Source organism: Solanum stenotomum, chromosome 8, assembly GCF_019186545.1.
Source record: "Solanum stenotomum isolate F172 chromosome 8, ASM1918654v1, whole genome shotgun sequence".
Classification (NCBI taxonomy): domain Eukaryota; kingdom Viridiplantae; phylum Streptophyta; class Magnoliopsida; order Solanales; family Solanaceae; genus Solanum; species Solanum stenotomum.
The window spans coordinates 17,770,126-17,792,373 of NC_064289.1; the positions used below are offsets into that span (position 1 = coordinate 17,770,126).

A 22,248-nucleotide genomic window follows, 5' to 3' on the forward strand; every position below is an offset into this window, starting at 1 on the left:
CAATTTAATTATATAAAATTTAACGACGATAAAAGGAGTATATGGATTTCAATTTAATTATATAAAATTTAACGACGATAAAAGAAGGAGTATATGGATTTCAAGGTGTCAACCTTGGAAATTTCGAAAGAATTAAAGAAATAAAAAGTACTAAATCAAAACGCAAGAGGGGATACATGACTTGTCTATTTCTTATAGATGGACCCAATTCTGATAAAAGGAAAAATAATAGACATAAATGAGATTTAATTTGAACATGGAGGGCGGGTCGATCCTAGAAAAAAGTAAAAGAGAAATACGTAAGATTAAAACGCCAATGATTTTTCAAAGGATAACTTGCTTAACGCCAATTTTAATTGTTCTCATCAAAAGTTCAAGTAGCCAACTAATCGATCTACTAAAGATTAAATTACAGAATATAAAAATTTTGCTAGACTTCTTTTGAGTATATAAATAAAATTTAAGTAAGTCCTTTTAAATTTCATATATTATATATTTTCTGATTTTCTCATTCGATTTTTGGTATTTCATTTAAATTCATGCCGGATATGACTCATTTGAAGAGAATAGTACTCCCTCATCACAAATCTTTCCATTAATTTCTAGCGCTCAAACCCAAAATCTTTGATTTAAGAAAATAAAATAATCATATCCATCGCAACCACAACACTCATCGGTAACTTTCATAAACTACAAATTATTCGATACGAAGTACAAAATTTGAACCAAGCTCCCGTGATCCATCTCTTTGTCACGTTACTAAATATTAATATTTCACATGTCTTTGTCAAATTAAAACATGTCCCACATAGGTAAAATTATTGAAAACTCATGTACTACTATGACCTTCAAAATAGAGGTAGAGTCGGAAATTTAATATTATTATATCTTTTAATATTATTATACTTTGCAAATGCCATTTGCTTTCTGCCTAATAACACATTAGTTGCGTTACTACCGTTTGGCAGTTGATGACATTTGATGTCATCTTTATTATCATGTGTCAAACGTATAGTGAATGTGTAATGGTACTTGTCCGTTGGGTTTCTTGACCACTACTCATTCTGCCAAGAAACCCAACGGACAAGTACCATTACACATTCACTATACGTTTGACACATGATAATAAAGATGACATCAAATGTCATCAACTGCCAAACGGTAGTAACGCAACTAATGTGTTATTAGGCAGAAAGCAAATGGCATTTGCAAAGTATAATAATATTAAAAGATATAATAATATTAAAATGCCACAACAATCCCCACTCATTTTAATATTACAGAAGAGAGTCTATCAGCTGAAGGAAGACTACTATGCATAATGAAGGTATGCTCAGCATTGAACCTCCACTTAGTGAAACAATAACTTTTACTCCAGTGTCGTAGTGGTCTCAGACTTGAACTATGATTGCTTAAGGGAAATAAAATATCGCTGCTCACACATAATAATCATAGTGTTGACATGAGCTTTAAAGCCAGCATGTTATGGCCATGTGCTATCCCGATTTCATAAGTGCTTTTGAGAATAAGCCAAACTCTCATAGGAAGCGACCTACTTCCACACATCACATAGGTGAAATCTGTCGAGAGTGCTCCTGTAAGCTTAACACTCCACCCATACGGGCTACAGATATTCATTAAGAGTTTTGTCAACTCAACTTTCACAAATCACTACAGGAAACAATGCACTCACATCATAGGGAGGGAATAAAAAGATAGTGCATTTTTCACAACAAGTCATCATATGATCAGTTTTTCCCTTTGAACCTGGTTATAGGATCTCTAGTCCCCAGGTTGGGTTTCCTCATATATGACTCAATGATTTATAGGATTCAATCCCATCCCCCTCGATGTGCTCCAGACCTTTTCTCTTGTTAAAGCCTTAGTAAGAGGATCTGCAAGATTATCACAAGATTTGACATAATCAACATTAATGGTACCATTTGTCAAATATGATCTTACATTACTGTGTTTCCTCCTTATAGGTCTGGATTTACCGTTGTAGTAACGGTTTTGAACTCTATCAATCGCAGCGGTGCTATCACAATGAATTAAAATAGGAGGAATTGGTTTTTTAAAATAAGGTATTTGAAATAATAAATCTCTTAACCAATTCGCTTCCTCACTAGCTGAAGCTAAAGCAATTAGTTCAGTCTCCATGGTAGAGTTAGCAATTATAGTTTGCTTTCTTGATCTCCAACAAACAGCACCACCACCTAAAGTAAAGACATAACCAGTGGTAGAACATGAATCACCTGATAAAGTGTTCCAATCTGCATCACAAAAGCCTTCAAGTACAACATGATATTTTTTATAGAACAAACCACAATTTTTTGTTTCAATTAAATATCTCATAACTCTTGTTACAGCATGCCAATGTTCATTACCTAGCTTGCTTGTAAACCTGCAAAGTATTCCTACTGCATATGCAATATCAGGCCTAGTACAATCAGTCACATATCTCAAACTTCTGATTATGCTAGCATATTCCTTTTGATGTATTACATCATTTTCACTTTCAACAGGAAATAAGTGAACACTTGAATCAAAAGGAGTAGCAACATGCTTGCAATCAAGAAAGTTATATTTTTTCAAAATTTTCTCAACATAATGTGACTGGTCAAGGAAAATTCTATCATATGTTCTTGTTATTTTTATTCCAAGAATAAAATTTGCCTCACCAAGATCTTTCATATCAAAATGGCTTCTAAGAATATCTTTAGCTTCATCAATAACATTCATGTTAGAGCCAAAAATCAATAAATCATCAACATATAGGCAAATAATCACATGTGAATTATTCCAAGACTTATGATATATACACTTATCACACTCATTTGTTTTAAAACCATTTTCAATCATGCAAGAATCAAACTTTTCATGCCATTGCTTAGGTGCATGTTTCAAGCCATATAGGGATTTAGTAAGTTTACATACTTTGCTTTCTTGGCCTGCTTCAACAAAAGACTCGGGTTGATCCATATAAATTTCCTTATTTAGGTCTCCATTTAAAAAAACAGTTTTTACATCCATTTGATGAATTTGCAAATCAAAAATTGCAGCCATAACAATTAAAAGTCTTATGGATGTAATTCTTGTTACCGGTGAAAAAGTATCAAAAAATTCTAGGCCATCATTTACAGCCTCTTTCCAAAATATAGAATCATGTGAAGATAATGCTTCTTTCAAAGTGAGAGGGTCATCTCCAACATTAAACACATAAAAAATCAAGACCAAAATCTTTTTCTACTCTAGTTCTTTTACTTCTTCTTAACTCAAAATCATCAATTTCTTTATTTTTTAAAGTAGAAGTAGAAGAACTAGGTAATGACAAAATATTTTGTTCAATCTTTTGACCCCCACTATTTTTAGAATCAAAAGGAAACTTATTTTCATGAAAAATAGCATTACCTGATTCTATCACAATATTATCTTCAAGATTAAAAAATCTATAGGCTGCACTATTTGAAGCATAACCAAGAAAAGCACAAGTAGTAACTTTCTTACCCAATTTTGTAATCTTGGGATCCATTAGCCTCACAAAGGCTAGACAACTCCAAACTCTTAGATATCCCAAACTTGGCTTGTAACCTTTCCATAATTCAAAAGGTGTCAATTTAGATTTTTTATGAGGCACTCAATTCAACACATAACAAGCAGTTAAAATAGGTTCACCCCAAAAATTTAAAGGTGCATGTGACTCAATAAGCATGACATTAGTCAATTCAACCAAAGTTCTATTTTTCCTTTCTGCTACTCCATTAGATGAAGGAGAGTAAGGAGGAGTAGTTTCATGAATTATTCCCAATGATCTAACAAAATAATTAAACTCATTTGACTCATATTCACGGCCTCTATCACTTCTAATTCTTTTTATTTTTCTTCCAAACTGATTTTCAAACTCATCGAGATAAGTTTTGAAATTTTCAAAAGCATCACTTTTATTTTTCATCAAGTAAACACATGTAAACTTAGAAAAATCATCAATGAAAGTGATAAAATATCTATTACCTCTACGAGTTAAAATTCCACCAAGTTCACAAATATCAGTATGAACTAATTCTAACAAATCAGTTTTTATTTCAACTTGAAAATGAGGCCTTTTAGTGATTTTGGCTTTACTACAAGCCTCACACTTTTCAAAATTCTTTTTAATCATTGGAATTAATTCTAAACTACTCATGCCAAAAGTTGGTAGAAGAAAGCATATAAACAGAAGTAGAAACTTTATTCATTTCAACATTCAGTTTAAACATTGCATCACAAGCATACCCCTTCCCCACAAAAATACCCTTCTTCACTATTACATATTGATTAGATTCAATAATCTGTTTAAAACCTGCTTTATTAAGAAGAAAACTAGACATCAATTTTTTTCTCATGGAAGGAGTATAGAGTACATCTTTCAAAGTTAATACCCTTCCAGAAGTAAAACACAATTCGACATCTCCTTTTCTAAGCACTTGAGTAGTGTGAGCATCACCAAACATGATGGTTTTGGGCTCCTCAAAATGAGTATATTTCTTAAACCAATCTTTGTCATAACAGACATGACGGTTTGCACTAGAATCATCCCACCATCCATCAACATTCTCAACCATGTTTATGTCGATAATCACCGCCACAAAAGGTTCTTCAGTAACGTTTGCCTGAGGGTTAGGACCACGTTTCCGAAATCTGCAAAATCGAGCAATATGCCCACTCTTGTCACAAACAAAGCATGGTCCCTTGTCTTGAACTTGTTGATTTTGTGCTTGGATATTTTCACCAATATTTTTCTTGGGAGGTTTACCATTATTTTTCTTGAATTTTTCTTCTTAGGCTTCAAAGAAGTATTTTTGTGAGTTTCAGGAGTAGCATTATTTGAAGTAATTAAACTTACCTTCGTTGTGATGTTTCTCTCTTCTGTTTGTAAAAGTGCATCTTGGCCCCTAGCCTCTTCTTCCATGCGGATTTTCATTATCAAGGTTTCAAGGGAGGTTTCCTTTTGTTTGTGGCTCATAGTTTTTTGAAATTCCTTCCAAGAAGGTGGAAGTTTATCTACTATGCCACAAACAATAAGGTTATCTCCAATTTTTACCTCCTCGGACCTTAGCTCTCCAACAATCATTATAAAGTCTTGAGCTTGGTCTACCACTGATTTGTTGTCCACCATTTGGAAACGAAAAAATCTACTAGCCGCATATTTTTTTGCTCCCGCCTCTTCGGTATTATACTTACTCTGCAATGCTTTCCAAAATTTCTTTGCACTAGAGTAAGTTCTATCATAATAATCATAAAAATTATCAGATAGACAATTAAGAAGATAATACCGACACTTATAGGAATCACCATCGTACTTTTCCACTTTCTCATGATGAGAAATAAGTTCATCATCATCCATAGAAGTATCATCAAATTTATTAGGATTCTTCTCAGTTAACACATAAGAGACATTGAGAAGACTTAAGTATAAAAGTACTTTACCCTTCCATCTTTTGAAATGGTTACCATTGAACCGAAATGGCTTGTTAAGGTCTCCCATCTTGACATCCGCGGTTTTTTCAATTGTAGCCATTTTTGAATCTCCTTAAAATTGTTAGTGAAAAACTTACAAGATAACAAAAATACAAGATTACAATTGAAAATAAGAGCATATTGTTCTGAGTGAGGGTAATGTTTGCTATCGCCGCTTCCTGTTTTGCTTTCTTAGCGAAAAGTCCAACAAAGTCTTAAGAATAATATAGGGCTGGATAGCTCTATATAGCCTTAGAATGCCGTCTTCTGGTCATAAATCTCTTCAGGCTGAGGCGCGGATATCTCGCTCTCTTTAAGGAGATTCAAGCCCACTGCAACAAATGTTTTCACCGGTCCAGCAGTAGTCCTTCTTGACTTGTCCCCTCCAGGATACAACAGCCTAACCACAAAATATGACTCAACAACTCTGGACAAGAGTTGAGCCCAAAGCTCCACAAAAAAGAACACCTCCCTTCAACTAATAAGAACTCTCTTTTTTGACTAACTCTTTCACTCTATATTTTTCTTGTGTGTTGTATATTGTGTGTATCAAACCAAATGAAGACCACCACTATTTATACTAGAAGAAGTCTTCCTAGCAATGAATAGGAAGATAATGGTATAGTAAATAGTGAAGATAAATGACCTAGAGGTTACATATGTTACATAGGTTACAAAGAATAATGGAGGAATAAAGAGTGAGATAATGGAGAAGTAATGGACATAGTTGACCACTACTCATTCTGCCAAGAAACCCAACGGACAAGTACCATTACACATTCACTATACGTTTGACACATGATAATAAAGATGACATCAAATGTCATCAACTGCCAAACGGTAGTAACGCAACTAATGTGTTATTAGGCAGAAAGAAAATGGCATTTGCAAAGTATAATAATATTAAAAGATATAATAATATTAAAATGCCACAACAAAGCGTCATCTGTAACCTTAAGTAATACAGAAAGTTACCTGGAATTCTTCGTAAGGACTTTGCCTTCTATTCATTCCTAAATCCCTTTCACCCTTAACTAGCAAACTCGATGGGATGTTAACAACGAAAATGTTAAAAACAAGACCTGATTTGGTTCACACAGTCAAGCAACAAAGACCTCGATATTAGGGCACCAATTAGATGCAATAAAAAGTGGCCAGACCATCTAAATTACTCTCTACCTACCATATATTGTTTTGGAAAAAATTAATAAATGACATATTTAAGATTACTTATTATTAGTTATAACAGGAGTTTCTAGATTTCAATATGTATAATTCTAACCACAATTAACAACTATTAAAATATGTATTTAATATTAAATAAAAAACTAATTAATATATAATCAGGTAATTGATATTTACGATACTGTTTTCCATATTTTAAGGGATTATAACTGATTCTGAAAATGGGACGCTTAAATTTCTCCAATTGGTTTAAAGATTCTTTAATAATACTTCATTTTTTGTATTTTTTTCTTATTTACTTTTTGCGATTTGTTGCAAAAAAAATTTCAAGCAACATGGAAAGTGGTTTGTGCTCAATTTTGATTCAACACGGAGGTTGTTGAGATTCAAAAGGTTTGTATTTTCTATTATTTTTACGTTTGAGGATGTTTAAACGTTGGGATTCAACAGGTTTGAATCTTTTTTAATACTGCTTAGTTTCGTTTTATATTGATAGGTGTTCAGTACATTTTCGTTTTTTATACAAAATCATTTTTATAGATTTTAAAGGGATATGTCGATTTCGTGTTTTTTGCGCAGTTTCCTTTTTATTTACATACTATTTGTTTTTATAAAGTGGGAAGAATGATTTAACTACTAATGTCATTTTTCGAAGATGGTTTCATTTATGTATAAAAAATGGTTTCTCTATAAAGGATAGTTTCATACTGGTTTCTAAAAAAATTGTATAATTGGAAAAATATAATGTACTAAATAAATATCGAAATTAAAAGAGAAAATATTCATTCCATAAATATAGCTTTTTGTAATTGTCACAATATATGAATCCCTTAATTACCTCTCAATCTTTTTTTTTTTTTTTTGCTATTTGCTTCATTCTTTTATTTTTTGTTCATTAGATCATGAAAGGTAATGCATGTGCATTCATTATTTGATTCAACACGGATATTTTAATTTTTTTTTGGAAGTGCGACAACTAAATGAATTTTGAGTAGCGATTTACTGTTTTTTTGTTTGTTAATTCTTCTTTTTGTAATGGATGTTGATTCTTTTTATCAATGAAAACGGATTCTTCTTACTGCTTGTTCCATTGATATGTTTTCTGAAACTTAGATATAGATTTTCAGTTCTATTTTTTTTTTAAATCATTAATATGTTCTTCCAAATTGAAGGAGAATTCTTTTAATTTTTTGATAATATGTATTTTGTTTACTATTGAATCAGTTATTTTTATGGGTTTTTAAATAAGTTTGTTGATTTTTGCAATGTTTTCTACCGTCCTGACATTAAAAATTTTGTATGAAAACAGGTATATATGTTGATTACATGCCGCACAGTAAGAAGACATGTGCTAAATATTCTGTACGAGCTTAATTTATTATGTTGACGGATTTATACTTGTTCCATTTAGTTGTTTTTGACAAACAATTGAGTTTTTTTTTCGATCTTTCTATTTTATTAGAATATGTGTATTTAGTTTTTTGACTATTAATTAATATTTAATACTTGTCGCTATGGTTTTTGTATGTATTTTACCATAAAAATCATTTACGTATAAAGAATTAGGTATAATTTATGGTTTCGAAGAATATGTATATGAACTTATTTTGTTCTATTGCTTCTTAGTATCAAAATTTTATATAAATAATCATTTAAAATGAGATTTATAAATTGATTTGGTACAATAATTAGTACAATAAAATTTCTGTGTAAAAAAGAAGTTTGAAATATGGTCTATATTATTCAACTTCAGGAACTGTTGAATGGTATGATATATGAATAATTTGTGGTGTGAAAATTAGATAATTTGTCATGTCAAAATATTAGAGAAAGGGTGACTTAGCTAATATTGAGATTAAGTTGTAATTAATGAAAGTTAGATGTATTAATTTGTAAGTTGTAGAAATTGTTAGAAAGTTGGTTACGGAATAGTGTATATAAACACATGTATGGTGATAGCTAAAGGTAGTTCAGGTTGAATGAAAATTGTGCTTAATACACTTCATCTTTTTCTCTCTTAGCTTGAATAGAAATATCCTTCAATGGTGAAATCTATCATGGTATCAGAGCTATAGATCTTTGAATTGAGTGATCGAATTAGCCATGGCAACCGTCGATAATGAATTGCCAGAGAAGCTTAGTCATAATCATCCTCTGTTTCTTAGCACCATTGATAATTCTGGTGCGATGTTGATCTCGAATCAACAGACAGGGGCAGAAAACTTTTCTGTTTGGAGTCGTGCAATGAGAATCGTGATTCTAGGTCGAAATAAGCTTGGATTCATAGACGGCACTTGCCTGAAGGAAGGTTTTGGCCCTAATCTAACAGCTTTATGGGAACGGTGCAATGCAATTGTACTTTCTTGGATCATGAACTGTGTATCTAAGGAACTTCTTGGAGGAATTGTATACTCAGCAAACACAGCTGCTGTTTGGAGTATCTCAATGAGAGATATGATAAAGTTGATGGTTCACGAATATTTCAGCTCCACAAAAAAATTGCGTCAATCAGTCAAGGTACAAACTCAATTTCAATTTACTTTGCTCGATTGAGAGATCTCTGGTTTGAATTTGATAGTATTACTCTTGTACCTAGTTGTACTTGTGAGAAATCAAGAGATTTCATTCTGTTTGTTCAAAATCAGAAGTTACTGCAATTTCTTATGGGGCTTAATGAGACATATGAACAGGCAAGAGGTCAAATTCTTATGATGATTCCTTTGCCTTCATTAAACAAAGCTTACTCTATGTTAATTAAACGAGAGAGTCAAAGGTCCATCTCTCAAACTCACAAATCTGGGGGTCAACTTGATATGGATGCTTTAGTGTCGATTAGATCTGGTACAAATCTTGTGAATAAGCATAAGAGACCTTATTCTCCTTATAGTTAGGATGCAAACGTTACTTGTGATCACTGCAAACGTAAGGGTCACTCTAAGGCTATTTGTTTTCGTTTGGTGGGCTATCCTTCTGATTTTGAGAGGAGGAGAAGAGAGAATCAGGTCAACAACTCAGATAAAGGGAATTATTATTCTGAGAGAGGAGGTAATACATATACTGCATCTAATAATGTGGTAAATAGTCCTGTGAAGACTCAAGAACAGGCCAATCACTTCTCAAGAAATGTGGACTATAACAAAGGTATGTAGGTTATACATGAACAATACAATCAAATCTTGCATATGCTTGGAAAAACTAATATGCAGGGAACACAAGATATGGGTACTAGCACACAGCGCCCAATCAATGGCAGTGTTAACTCAATACAAAGCTCCAACACTGCAGATAATAGTTTCAAACTCACAGTAGGAACACATGATTGGATTGTAGACTCTGGAGCCACCAACCATATGACCTATAAGTCTGATATGTTAGTACAAAAGAAGTCCATACCTCTTAACAACTGTAATCAAGTCTATTTACCTAATGGAGACACAACTATTGTTACTCATACAGGGTCTTGCAATATCACAGAACATGACAATGTTGACAATGTATTAGTCATACCAAAGTTCAAAAATATTCTTCTATCTGTCTCCAAACTCACTCAAGATCTCAATTGTTCAGTCTCTTTCTTTCCTGATTTTTTTAAGGATAACTTGCTTAACGCCAATTATATTTAATTGTTCTCATCAAAAGTTCAAGTAGCCAACTAATCGATCTACTAAAGATTAAATTACAGAATATAAAATTTTTACGAGACTTATTTTCGGTATATAAATAAAATTATTTTTGATATATAAATAAAATTTAAGCAAGTCCTTTTAAATTTCATATATTATATATTTTCTGATTTTCTCATTCGATTTTTGGTACCTGTAGCGAGGTCCTGATTAATTTAAATTGATGTAAGACTCATTTGAAGAGAATAGTACTCCCTCATCACAAATCCTTCCATTAATTTCTAGCGCTCAAACCCAAAATCTTTGATTTAAGAAAATAAAACAATCATATCCATCTCAACCAACAACACGCATAGGTAACTTTCATAAACTACAAATTATACGATACGAAGTACAAAATTTGAACCAAGCTCCGTGATCCATCTCTTTGTCACGTTACTGAATATTAATACTTCACATGTCTTTGTCAAATTAAAACATGTCCCACATAGGTAAAATTATTGAAAACTCATGTACTGCTATGACCTTCAAAATAGAGGCAGAGTCGGAATTAATGTAGTGACATGTTCAATTGGGCGTGACGACTCTAAGAATAAAATAAATATCAAGCTCAGTGTGTAATCTCACCTGATGGACCAAATAAATATGAAGCACAAGATTTAATTTAATTTGTGAATGGGAAAGAAGCAAGTGACTTGCCACAAGCACCTTTAAGCAAATTGGCATCATCAACTTTTAACTTTTGGCTTAAAGTAAGTCATTTTTTACTTAAAATAAGTCACTTTGATAATTACCAAACACTCTAATAAGTCAAAAACTGACTTTTAAGTCGGTTTGACCAGCTTAAAAGTCCATCCAAACAGGCTCTAATAACATGGCTTGGAGGGTAAGGTGCTCGATCACGAAGAGCTTTGTATGATTCAATCATCATATTCACCTCATTTGCAGTCTTGGCCAGCCCATATTCTTGCCTTAAACTCCGTAAGTTGTCAAGACATCCCTCAATTAAGCAAAATATTTCATCCTTAACAGCAAATGACCTGACATTTTCGCAACGATAGCCATATTATTCAGAGACAGATCCAAAATTTCAAGTTTATGATCATGAATTATAATACTTCGTTTATTAGCGGTTGAGTGCTAAATTAGATATTATGAGAAATCTAATGTTATATATAGAAAATTAAGAATTTCTAGTAGAACTAGTAATAACATCTCTTAAATATGTTATTTATTAAAAAAAATTCTTACTGTTATATATATTAGGTAAATCTTTTAATTATAAGATCTGAATTAAAAATTAGTGAATTTTATCTAATTCGTATGCGTTAATTTCAATTTTTCATAGGCAAAACTCCTAAAAGTGGCCGAAATTATATTAAAGCCAAGGTACATACAAGTTGCTTTACGACTAACTTGCCTAACATCAACACTAAAGAATCAATGGTTAGCAAGACAATTTGTAAGTTAATTATACAATAGTAATTAACTTAGGTGACGGGGTTCGGCTTCCTGCTGCCACCAGCTCTTTTGGTGGTGACAGAATGGAGCTGCTAAAATTAAACACCCAACATTTCCAAAACTAGAAGAGAAAAAAAGAGTAAATATTTACAGTCTAAGTCATGTTTTGAGGAATGGGAAGAAGAAAGACAAGGTGTAACGAATTTATAATAGGAGATGGTTGAGGACATTTTGGTCATTTACTGCATTCAATTGTATTTTTGTGGAAGGTGAATGTTGGATTTATTCGTAAACATAAGAGGGACGTAAATATTTTGTATTTACGGCAAATTAATAAAATCATGAGCATCAAGTTGAACTTAGGCATGTTGAAAAATTTACGGAAAATACTTTATCATGAATTCATGATGTAGGGATTTTTTACAGCTTGAAACGTGTTCGAAGGCATTGTCTTTTAGGATATTTCACCTAATATAAGTGTGATAACTCATGGTAAGCTCTTCTAATATAGAACTATGAGCATATAAACTGACGAAGAATTTACAAAGATAACCTAACAACATAACAAAGAGAAGAAATTATAAATATATACTCTAATGTATATTGTGAAGATTTAAAAGTACTTCACTGCAATAGGAAAAGAGATGTATATAGAGGTATCAGAAAGTTTATAGGTGGGTCAACCATTGTAATTTCATAAAAAGGTTAGTAAATTTCAGATTTAATGGTTATGAAGAATTGCTTTAATTGCCTTTCAAAATTAATGTTGGAATATTTCCTAATAATTGACCATTAAGGCTTTTCAAGAATTAAGTTTAAATCACTCTTACGAAAAATATAGTTATATTTTTGAGATATTATATTTTTTCCAACAAAACATAATTTTCAAGAAAATACTTTCATAACAAAAAAATGTGGCTCTCATCAAAGAAACACATGTTATCAATAGAAAAATTGAAGAGAAGAGTTGAACTTGAATTAAAAAAAATTACACGACCAAGAGATTTAGGTGACGATTGTCAACAAAAACACTTATTCAATATTTGTATTGCAAATAAATACCTAATAATTATTGATTGAATATTTATTGTAATAAAGAGACACCTGATCAAACTGTGGTGTAAATGTGAAAAATAAAAAAAATATGAGTCTCATAAAAAAGACACAAAATGTCGACAAATTAAAGAAAGATTTAAGAAGAAAATTAAATTCGTGTTCAAAAATCACATGCTCAAGTTATAATTATTTTTAACCAAGCCATCTTTGAAAACATTATAAAAACATTTAAGATCAATATTCTTTTAACATGTCTATTAGAACACCAAGCTAAAAAAATTGATAAAAAATTATTACAAAAGGATGAAAGCTATACAACTTAACTTTTATTGGCATAACAAACGAAAGGTTCTTTATGGATGATAGAAAAAGAATTCAAAATTTAAAAATATCATAAAGAAATATATTTATATATATATTAAAAAAATGTTAGTATAGTTTTATAAATAATTTTTTTTAAAAATGATAGTATATAATATGCATAGTGTACGTAAATCTTTTTCTTATCCGATAGAACATATTTTTGAATGAGCAACTCATTTTTTATTAATGTTAAATATGAAATCGGACTTATTTTTGACCCACCCATATTCAATCGGATCAGCCCTTTTACCACTATGTTTGCCTTCCTTTGGAACCCCCAAATTCAATTTAGGGTTTTGCAATGGCTCTGTTTTGCTCACCCTGTAATATTTCCTTAATTTCATCTTCCCCATCGTTTACATCATCTGCAATTCGACATGTCTCAGTTTTCAAACCCCAATTTTCTCATCTACCAATTTTTAGTTTTAAGCAGAGTAATTTAACTGACCTGTCTCAGAAGAAACCTCACTTCCCCAAGTGCTCGGGTTCATCAGTTGAGCAACACAATGATGATGATAATTATACTACAATTATATTCCTCAAAGGTACAGTGAGATAGTCCCTACAATCGATTTTATGTTCGATTTCTATAACTTTGTGCAATGAGGGGATGATTAAAGGTATATTATGTCGATTGCAGAAAGAATAGTTAAAAGTAATATTATAAGGAAGACTTAGATGTGTTTGATGCGAAGGAAAATGTTTTATTTTCCGAGAAATGCCGCTTGTGGAACTTGTTTTATATGCATTCATTTAAATTTTCTCATTTCTAACGAACTTATTTTCCTACCGGAAATTTGACCAACGAACATAGGGAAAATGTATTTCTCTGTACTGAACACACCCTTAAACCTTATATTTTTCATTAGTCGGGAAAATTTGTTATCTTCTCTTTACTTTTTATGTATGCATGTTGTAATTAGCTTTTGAAGAGGTGAAAGCACTATGTAATTGTGGATATAGTGAATGAATGCTTGAATATTTTGTATAGTCGGTGCCATCATTTCCAATTCTGTAATTATGATGGTACATGGCATGTGAAATACACCCTTCAGTTGTTTTTGGAGCCGATTAATGACAGCTCATAAAAGGAGAGAAGACTTGGTCAAGCATGTCTTTAGAATGTCTACGAGACTATGACGATTTACATTTAGGGGGTATTTAGTACGAAGGGAAATATTTTTCAGAGAACGCCATTTTTTCTGGCAACTAAACACCAAAAAATTACTAAAAGGGAAAAAACCAACTTTCTTAGCTTGTGTTTTTCCCTGATAATCTGTTTGGAATAGTTTCTAAATTTTAGAGTGTTGGATAGTGACACTAAGTTTCTTCTGGAAAATGTTTTCAGAAAATTTTTCTGTCATACTACGAACCCCCTTTATTTTTGGTGGATTTGTGTGGCAATGGAGCTTTATAAAAGGATGTTCTGTTGAGCTGCACAAAGGTTTTATGCAAATAAAAGGGTATTGAAGAGATCATTATGTTTGATGAAGGTTGTTATATTATTTTATAATCTCAAGTCTGAACCTCCAATTTCTCTTTGATTGAAAGAAAATGAGAGAGATACTATCATGATGTATCAATTATGTGGTTTATTAGTCTTCTCCTTTAGCTTAAAGCTTGGTCCGAGCAGTGAACAGCAAACGGATCAGGAACTTTTGACAATTTTTGTGATTTTCCAAGCCTTAGACGATGATTCTCCTCCTTGTTTGGGTATTACATTCCAGAATTTAATTGATGCAGGACTAGCAAAGTCAACACCGGAGGGAAGATTGAAGGTGGTGTTTTCACAATTTGGAGATGTCAGTCGAGGTGCATATTCTTTATCAAGAAATTTCTATGTACATTTTTGTCTTTGCCATTTTCTTGATTGAAAATCATATTATGTTATAAGAACTCCTGTTGATTCCAACGATTTCTTTCCTCCCTTTGTTGCAATCAAATCATAATTGTAAGAAACTCAGCAACCGTTGGAGTATGCATCATTTATGCTAAAGTCGCACTTTTTCCCCTCCATGTGTTGCAGTCAAGATCATAACTGATAAGAAAAGTAAGGAGTCGTTGGGGTTTGCATATATCTGGTTTCCTGATAATGAATCTGCACAATCTGCTGTCCAAGAGATGAATGGAAAGGTAGCATTTCTATACGTATATCTCCTGGTTTGGATCTACCTCTACATCCACATCTGATAATCTCTTCGCTGTCAAGTTCTTAGATGGCAGGTTTATACAGGTTCAAATGGCAAAGCCTGGATCTTGCAAGCCAAACGTCAAGACAACGCCTTACAAGTTTTAGTCAACCCTGATCTAGCTTCTGGCTCGCATTAGCAGACCATGTAACATCAACAAAGGATCCATGATTCAGCAGCACTCAAGCAAACCTTGTTGACGATCAAAAGGAGCTATTCGATGCTATAGCTGAACTAGGCTATGATTGCTATGTAGACTTTAGTTTGTGTTGTGCATATGTATACGCTTTAACTTCTGTATCTTTTGACAATTTATAAGGGCCGCAGATTTTGAACACAAAAAAGCAAAAAAAACAGTTCAGAACTTCTGATGTACTGTTGTATTTTAACTATCTGTAGGAGTTAACAAGTGGATCATAAAAGCTAGTCCAAGGTTAGATCACGATTTAAGAGTCAAGGAGACTTCTTGCACATCATCTTTTAGCAGAAGCAAAGTCAATAAAGATCGCTTCGGGGTCATTGTGGTGTGGCTGAATGCATAGCCATACGCGCTTACAAGTTAAGCAATTATTTTTAAACTTTAGAAGATTGTCAAACTTTCAAAGGGTGATTTACATCACATCTACTAGGTGGCCATTAAAAGAAGTGAAAAAGATTTGAGTTTAGGAGGTTGACACAATTATAAAGACTTAATAAGTTACATTTGTTTTTTTTTTAAGGATAATTGACGTGTTTGAGTCGGTTCATAGAAACTTTAATTATATTTTATGATAATCTAGGGTGTTAGGATTATCTGATATTGCACCTCGATGATTAATACGGTTATTATTATTTTTTATCATCCATTAATTTGTTTTAAAAATATTAGACTTTTACTTCTGTCATACGGCAAAACTACACAACATATCAATGGTAAAGTGGTAACTATATAAAAGAAAAACATTTGGTTTGATTAAAATTCCCCCAATCATATTATTTGTCCACTGTCTCATTCACTATCTTTAAAAAATTATTCACTTCAACTTATATTATCTTTAACTTTTTTTGAATCTTATAATTTTAAATTAAAAATATGTCAAGCATAAAATTATTATTTTATCTTGTGATCTTAAATTCTAGAGGAGAGGGTCAAACAAATTGAAATGGAAGGAAAGTACTTTTTCCGTTCACTTTTAATTGTCATATTGTGTTTTTCGAAAGTTAAATTGGATTTTTGATATTTTAAACAAAAAATTTAAATATTTAAAAACTATACAAAAATTACTATAAATTACAATATTTTACATATCAATATGATGAAAAAATACATAGTAAAATGTTATCAATTTTTTTTATAATCTAACTCTTAAAAAAAAAAATCATGACAATTGAAAGAGGTATAAAATTTTCCGTTTTGGGTAATCACATGCCTTCCTTCCGTAGGGCGAAGAACCACCGTACTGTACCAAAATAGCAACTCAAATCCAAAAAATAAAATAAAGCAAGTCCAAGAAAAAGGACCGGTTTTTCTTTTTCATTACTTAAAAAAAGAAGAAGAAGGTTCTAGTTTGAACCTGAAGAATCAGTAGCAAAAAAACACAAAATGATGCAGCATGTGATGAATGCAGTGGCAGTAGTTCGAATGGCAATGAGAGACCCCAATAATAATAATTCAATTGGAGCAGAAGTAGCATTTGGGACAGTAACATGGTTCATCTATGCCGGATTCTCATGTTTTTTGGTACTCTTCGCCGGAATTATGTCCGGATTGACATTGGGTCTCATGTCTTTGGGCCTCGTCGAGCTTGAGATCCTTCAGCAAAGTGGAACACCTGATGAGAAAAAGCAAGCAGGTTTGCACTATGCTCAGTTTGTGTGAATTAGTTTCTGGAATCTTAAGTAGAAATAGCTTTCAGTAATTTGTGTGTTTCCTTTTTGGGAGAATCTGTAGCAAAGCATGACTTCTACTTTTAATGGAATGTTCACCTTTTCAGCTGTAATACTTCCCGTTGTTCAGAAGCAACACCAGCTTCTTGTGACCTTACTTCTATGTAATGCTGCTGCAATGGAGGCCCTACCCTTATACCTGGACAAAATGTTCAATCAATATGTGGCCGTTATACTATCTGTAACTTTTGTATTGGCATTTGGTGAGGTAAATTGAACCACTTGACTTCAATTAAGATCTCCACATTTAAGACCTTGTGTGATGATCTTATCTTCCTCCTATTTTGGTTTTGCAGGTTATTCCTCAAGCAATATGTACCAGGTATGGACTTGCGGTGGGTGCAAACTTTGTTTGGCTTGTTCGTGTTCTAATGATCATATGCTACCCAATTGCGTACCCCATAGGGAAGGTAATCATTGCAGTTTTGAAGTAATCAAAGACAAAGCAGGACGTGTATGCTAAGTACCAAAAATAAAGATAGCTAAGTCAATAATGATGCTAAACATATGTATTGTTCACTTAAAGGAGTGCCGTTATTTAAGCATCATGGATTCTGAGTTCTTGTTGAAGCCTTAGAATACTCTTAGCTGATAAGAATTGAAATCTGTTTATCAATAATTATGTAACCCAAGAAGCTTTGTTCTTCTCGTTTTTGTGCATCTCTTGACTAATGGAAGTTCTTTTTAAGCTCTTACAAAATTGTGTTGTGATGGTCTGCGTTTCAGATCCTAGACTGCGTATTAGGACATCATGAAGTACTATTTAGACGAGCTCAGTTAAAAGCTCTTGTTTCTATCCATAGTCAAGAGGTTAGTGTTGTATCCTTAATTTTCAGTACTGATAAGACTGTAGAGCCAGTAGTTTATTACTTCTAATTCCTTTAGCTTCTTTTAATGGGAAAGTTCTGCAGGCTGGCAAGGGAGGTGAACTTACACATGATGAAACAACAATCATAAGTGGAGCATTAGATTTAACTGAGAAGGTACGGACACTGAAGCAGTCTTATCATTGCCATGCTTCTCCAGACCCCAGGTTTATCAATTATAATGCTTAGGTTTTTAAACATTCGTTGTTCCTTGTTGAATTCTTTGTAGATGTGAAAATTGACCAGATCATGAGAAGATAAGTTTTTTTTGTCATTTAGAATTGTTTGCCTGAATTATCAGTATCCTGAAATTCTTGGTTCAAGGCAGACCTATCTATTGTACTTACTCTTGGCCCTTTTTTTTGTGGGATAAGTTGACTCGATAAGAACTAATTGACTCTTTTCTCCTTATCTTTTTCTTTTTTGAATTTGATAAACTTGAGATGTTAGAGTGATGACTGTGCTCTCTTTTGTTTGGCTTTTGGGATGTTGATAGACTGCTGAGGAGGCCATGACACCCATTGAGTCGACGTTTTCTTTGGATGTCAATTCAAAGCTGGACTGGTGAGTGTGGTACCATTATTATTCCAAGCTTTTGTATTATTCAAACCCAGTCTTCTGTTCTTCAAGTCCTGCAAAGCTTCTTTGATCCTGAAGTCATTAGTTCCGAGGCATGATTCTGTTATCAAATATCTGCACACCATCTTTACTTAACTTACAGTATTGGACTAACAAGTGTTTTAACTGTTTTATTTCTTTTCTAATGTGACTGCAGCTTGTGATGATCTAGTGATTGATCAGTAGTTCAGTACTAACTTTGACCTATCAATGAAAAAGTTATGTTATTTTTTTTGCTAGGTTGCCAAAGTTCAGCTGACAGCTAATTTCTTGTAAAAAGACTTTTATTAGTTCTATAGCTATAGGTAAATTATATTTCAGCTGGCACAACTATTCTGTCGAAGTCCCGCATGAAATTTTTGAACAGTAACATAATCACGTTTGAATCAGGTTGGTGATATGGCTCAAATTGAATGGTGACAGCCCACAGGCATTGTGATGTTATGGTTAATATGTATTGCACCTATTTAACAAGGCTAACTTTTCCTCTTCATGTTTTCCCTGACTTTCCCGTTCCTTTGGATGGGGCTGCAAGAAATTTGAATTAAAGGCTAGCTCTTTCCAATTGAACCTTAGGCGTGACCTATGGTCTACGACTACCATTTTTTAATTCTCTTTCCAACAAAAAAGAGGAAAAAAGAGAGAAAATAACTCTTTCAAATGAGCTGTACAGAACTTATACAGTACAAATATTTGTGCCGTCATTTATTATTCGTGAGATTCCTGGCAAGGCTTACCTCACTATACATGAATAATTGATTAGTATAATTAGTTCTAATTTCTTTTGCTTCTCAATTTCTCTATGGACCATGCATGTAAACTGAAAGAAGCTCTATTTCTTGGATATTAACCTTGGAAATATTCTCCAGATGAATTTTAGTTGTTGACTAACTGATCTTCTGTGCCCCTATTATAGGGAGGCAATGGGTAAAATTATTGCTCGGGGTCATAGCCGAGTTCCAGTCTACTCAGGTAGTCCAAAGAATATTATTGGACTTCTACTGGTGAGTTTTGGATCTCACCTTCAGAGCACTTGTAATCTTGCTACTCCGGTGAAATTGTGATAGTTTCAATTTGATTTTAGGTAAAAAGTCTTCTTACCGTGCATCCGGAAACTGAGACACCAGTGAGTGCTGTTTCTATCCGCAGAATTCCACGGTATTAACTTTTTACTACTCTACTTCCTTCCTTCTATGCATGTGTCGATCAGTAAGCTCTAAATCTTGTTTTCCATGAAATTTTTAAGAGTTCCAGCTGATATGCCACTATATGATATACTAAACGAGTTCCAAAAGGGTAGCAGTCATATGGCTGCAGTAGTGAAGCTTAAAGGGAAAAACCAAAAACCTCCCTTGGTACTTGAGGAAGAGAAATCAGATGATAGTACAGTTGATGGTGGAAATCCTCATGTAACTACCCATCATTTGATGACAAAGGGTGAAAAGACAGAGTGTGTCGTTGTTGACATTGAGAAGGGTACAGTACCGGCAGTAACGCCTCCAACATCTGCTGATGCAGTGACAAATGGAGTTCTTGAGTCGTCAGATGATATTGAGGATGCTGAAGTAATAGGTATTATTACTTTGGAAGATGTTTTTGAAGAACTTTTACAGGTGATCTTTGGGGGTTCTTCTAGTTTGTTGTTACCTCTTTTACATATCTGACTATAACAGATGGAAATTACCATCATTGGTGCAGGAGGAAATAGTAGATGAAACTGATGAGTATGTTGATGTACATAAGAGGTGGGTGAGAGCTGGACAACTTAATTTCACCCACTCAATATAGTAACTATTGTTGAAGAACAGATTGTAACTTCAAATATTTACAGGATATGTGTGGCTGCGGCAGCAGCAGCAGCAGCAGCAGCTTCATCAGTGGCACGAGCTCCATCAATCCGGAGGTTAACAGCCCAAAAGGGAACAGTAAGTGCACATTGTGTACACAATTTATAGTTTTATACTGTATTCATTGATATATAATGAAATATTTTTGAAAATGTCAATATAATAATTTCTATACACATAGTTGCAAGAAAATAGATCTGTTGTGTGGCATCATCTGATAGTTAACGGTATACTTAGTGATTTCAAGTGCCTAGTTAGATTAGATCATTACATTGTGATTGTACTAAAATGGTGATGGGAGAGGAGAGTTTTTTAATTTTTTTTGCTGCATTAATGAATTGAGTTTTCTGTTTCTTCGTTCACTAAAAGCTGCTACAGAACAAATTACTGATGTTTCTAATTGGACTCCACAGGGAGTGCAAAGCAAGGAAGGAGAAAACCCGAAGAAGTCAGGCGAGGATACTTCCATCTCAAGGAGAACTCAAGGGAATCTCGGAGAGCCTCTTCTTGGGAAGAAGAGATAAAGAGTTGGTAGTTTGGTAATCTCAGAGTCTCAGTGATGTTGAGAGTGAAAATAACTAGTCTTACTGCAACCTGATGTATAGTTTTGTTAGTGCATATACAACATATTCTTCTGTGTAAAACTTTTGACCTCTTGTTGTTAGAGAATCATAAAGTTGATACATTTCCTTGTACCTAGAGATTTAGATATCTAGTTATCTTAGTTACCCTTCTCTTTACTTGTATTCATATCATTGTAATTCTCCTAAAATACCCTGTTCAGTAACGTAGATTCATTCTTACTTGGACTCCTGGTACACGCTTAGTTGGACCTGGGAATGAAGGGGTGTTAGAGAAGGTTAGAGTCCTACATTAATTGGGGAATGAAGTGAGTGTCTATTCTGTTTACATGAACTTGAGCAATCCTCCAAGCTAGATAGCTTTCGGGGTTGAGTTAAGTTCGAGTTTTGTATCTTGATATAATGCCGCCCACGGTGCTTTCTAGTTCTAATGGAGAGAACTAAAATATTTTAGAGAATTTAGTGAATATGGAGAAAGACCCCAAAACATTACTTTACTACGGTACTATAAATCATCAGAATAGTAATAAATCATTTTCAATCATAACATTTTGGTGGAAAAAAATATAGATCAGAGTTGGATACATTGTTTAGTGATTTAAGGTATTATTTCAAACACCAATTGACAGATGAGAGAGAATCAGAACAGTGAATCTGGTATTGCTCAATGTGTTTGTGAATAATGTGTTTGATAATTAAGTACAATAATGACTTAATTATACCCTGTGTTTATGCAATGCTTTTGAAATATTGTCTGATTTTTGGATGCTTTTGAAATCTTTAACTTCTTTTTTTTCAGGAAGGAAAAAATTCAGTGAACATTTTTGAATTTCAGGAATTTTCAACGGGGAAAATTACTTCGTTTGTCCCATATTAGCTGATTATTTTCCTTTTTACACGCATGTTAAGAAATTATACTAAAAAAATAATTTTACTGAATTCGCACTTTAAAGAACTTCTTGGGAATTTTACAAACAAATATGAACACTTTCAAAAACAATTAATTGTATGGGTAATATAGAAAATAATTAATTAAT

The 22,248-nt window shown here is 32.9% G+C and overlaps 2 protein-coding genes across 3 annotated transcripts; both read left to right on the forward strand.

Annotated features, from left to right (window-relative positions):
* The first annotated feature begins 13,399 nt into the window (after positions 1-13,399).
* On the forward strand, positions 13,400-15,737 carry LOC125874460 (uncharacterized). 2 transcript variants are annotated; one of them, XM_049555353.1, is made up of 4 exons: positions 13,400-13,729; positions 14,928-14,996; positions 15,211-15,317; positions 15,394-15,737. In XM_049555353.1, the coding sequence occupies exons 1-4, from the start codon at positions 13,486-13,488 to the stop codon at positions 15,478-15,480; spliced, it is 507 nt and encodes a 168-aa protein (XP_049411310.1). In that variant the 5' UTR covers positions 13,400-13,485; the 3' UTR covers positions 15,481-15,737. The 2 variants fall into 2 exon arrangements, with proteins under 2 accessions (XP_049411310.1, XP_049411309.1); XM_049555352.1 differs by having other exon boundaries at positions 13,466-13,729; positions 15,401-15,737.
* A 1,167-nt stretch (positions 15,738-16,904) lies between these two features.
* Positions 16,905-21,412, forward strand: LOC125874414 (DUF21 domain-containing protein At4g14240-like). The gene is made up of 12 exons (XM_049555299.1): positions 16,905-17,205; positions 17,347-17,507; positions 17,596-17,709; positions 18,026-18,109; positions 18,211-18,282; positions 18,662-18,729; positions 19,700-19,787; positions 19,868-19,941; positions 20,030-20,396; positions 20,482-20,528; positions 20,615-20,708; positions 21,044-21,412. The coding sequence occupies exons 1-12, from the start codon at positions 16,956-16,958 to the stop codon at positions 21,152-21,154; spliced, it is 1,530 nt and encodes a 509-aa protein (XP_049411256.1). The 5' UTR covers positions 16,905-16,955; the 3' UTR covers positions 21,155-21,412.
* Positions 21,413-22,248: the final 836 nt, after the last annotated feature.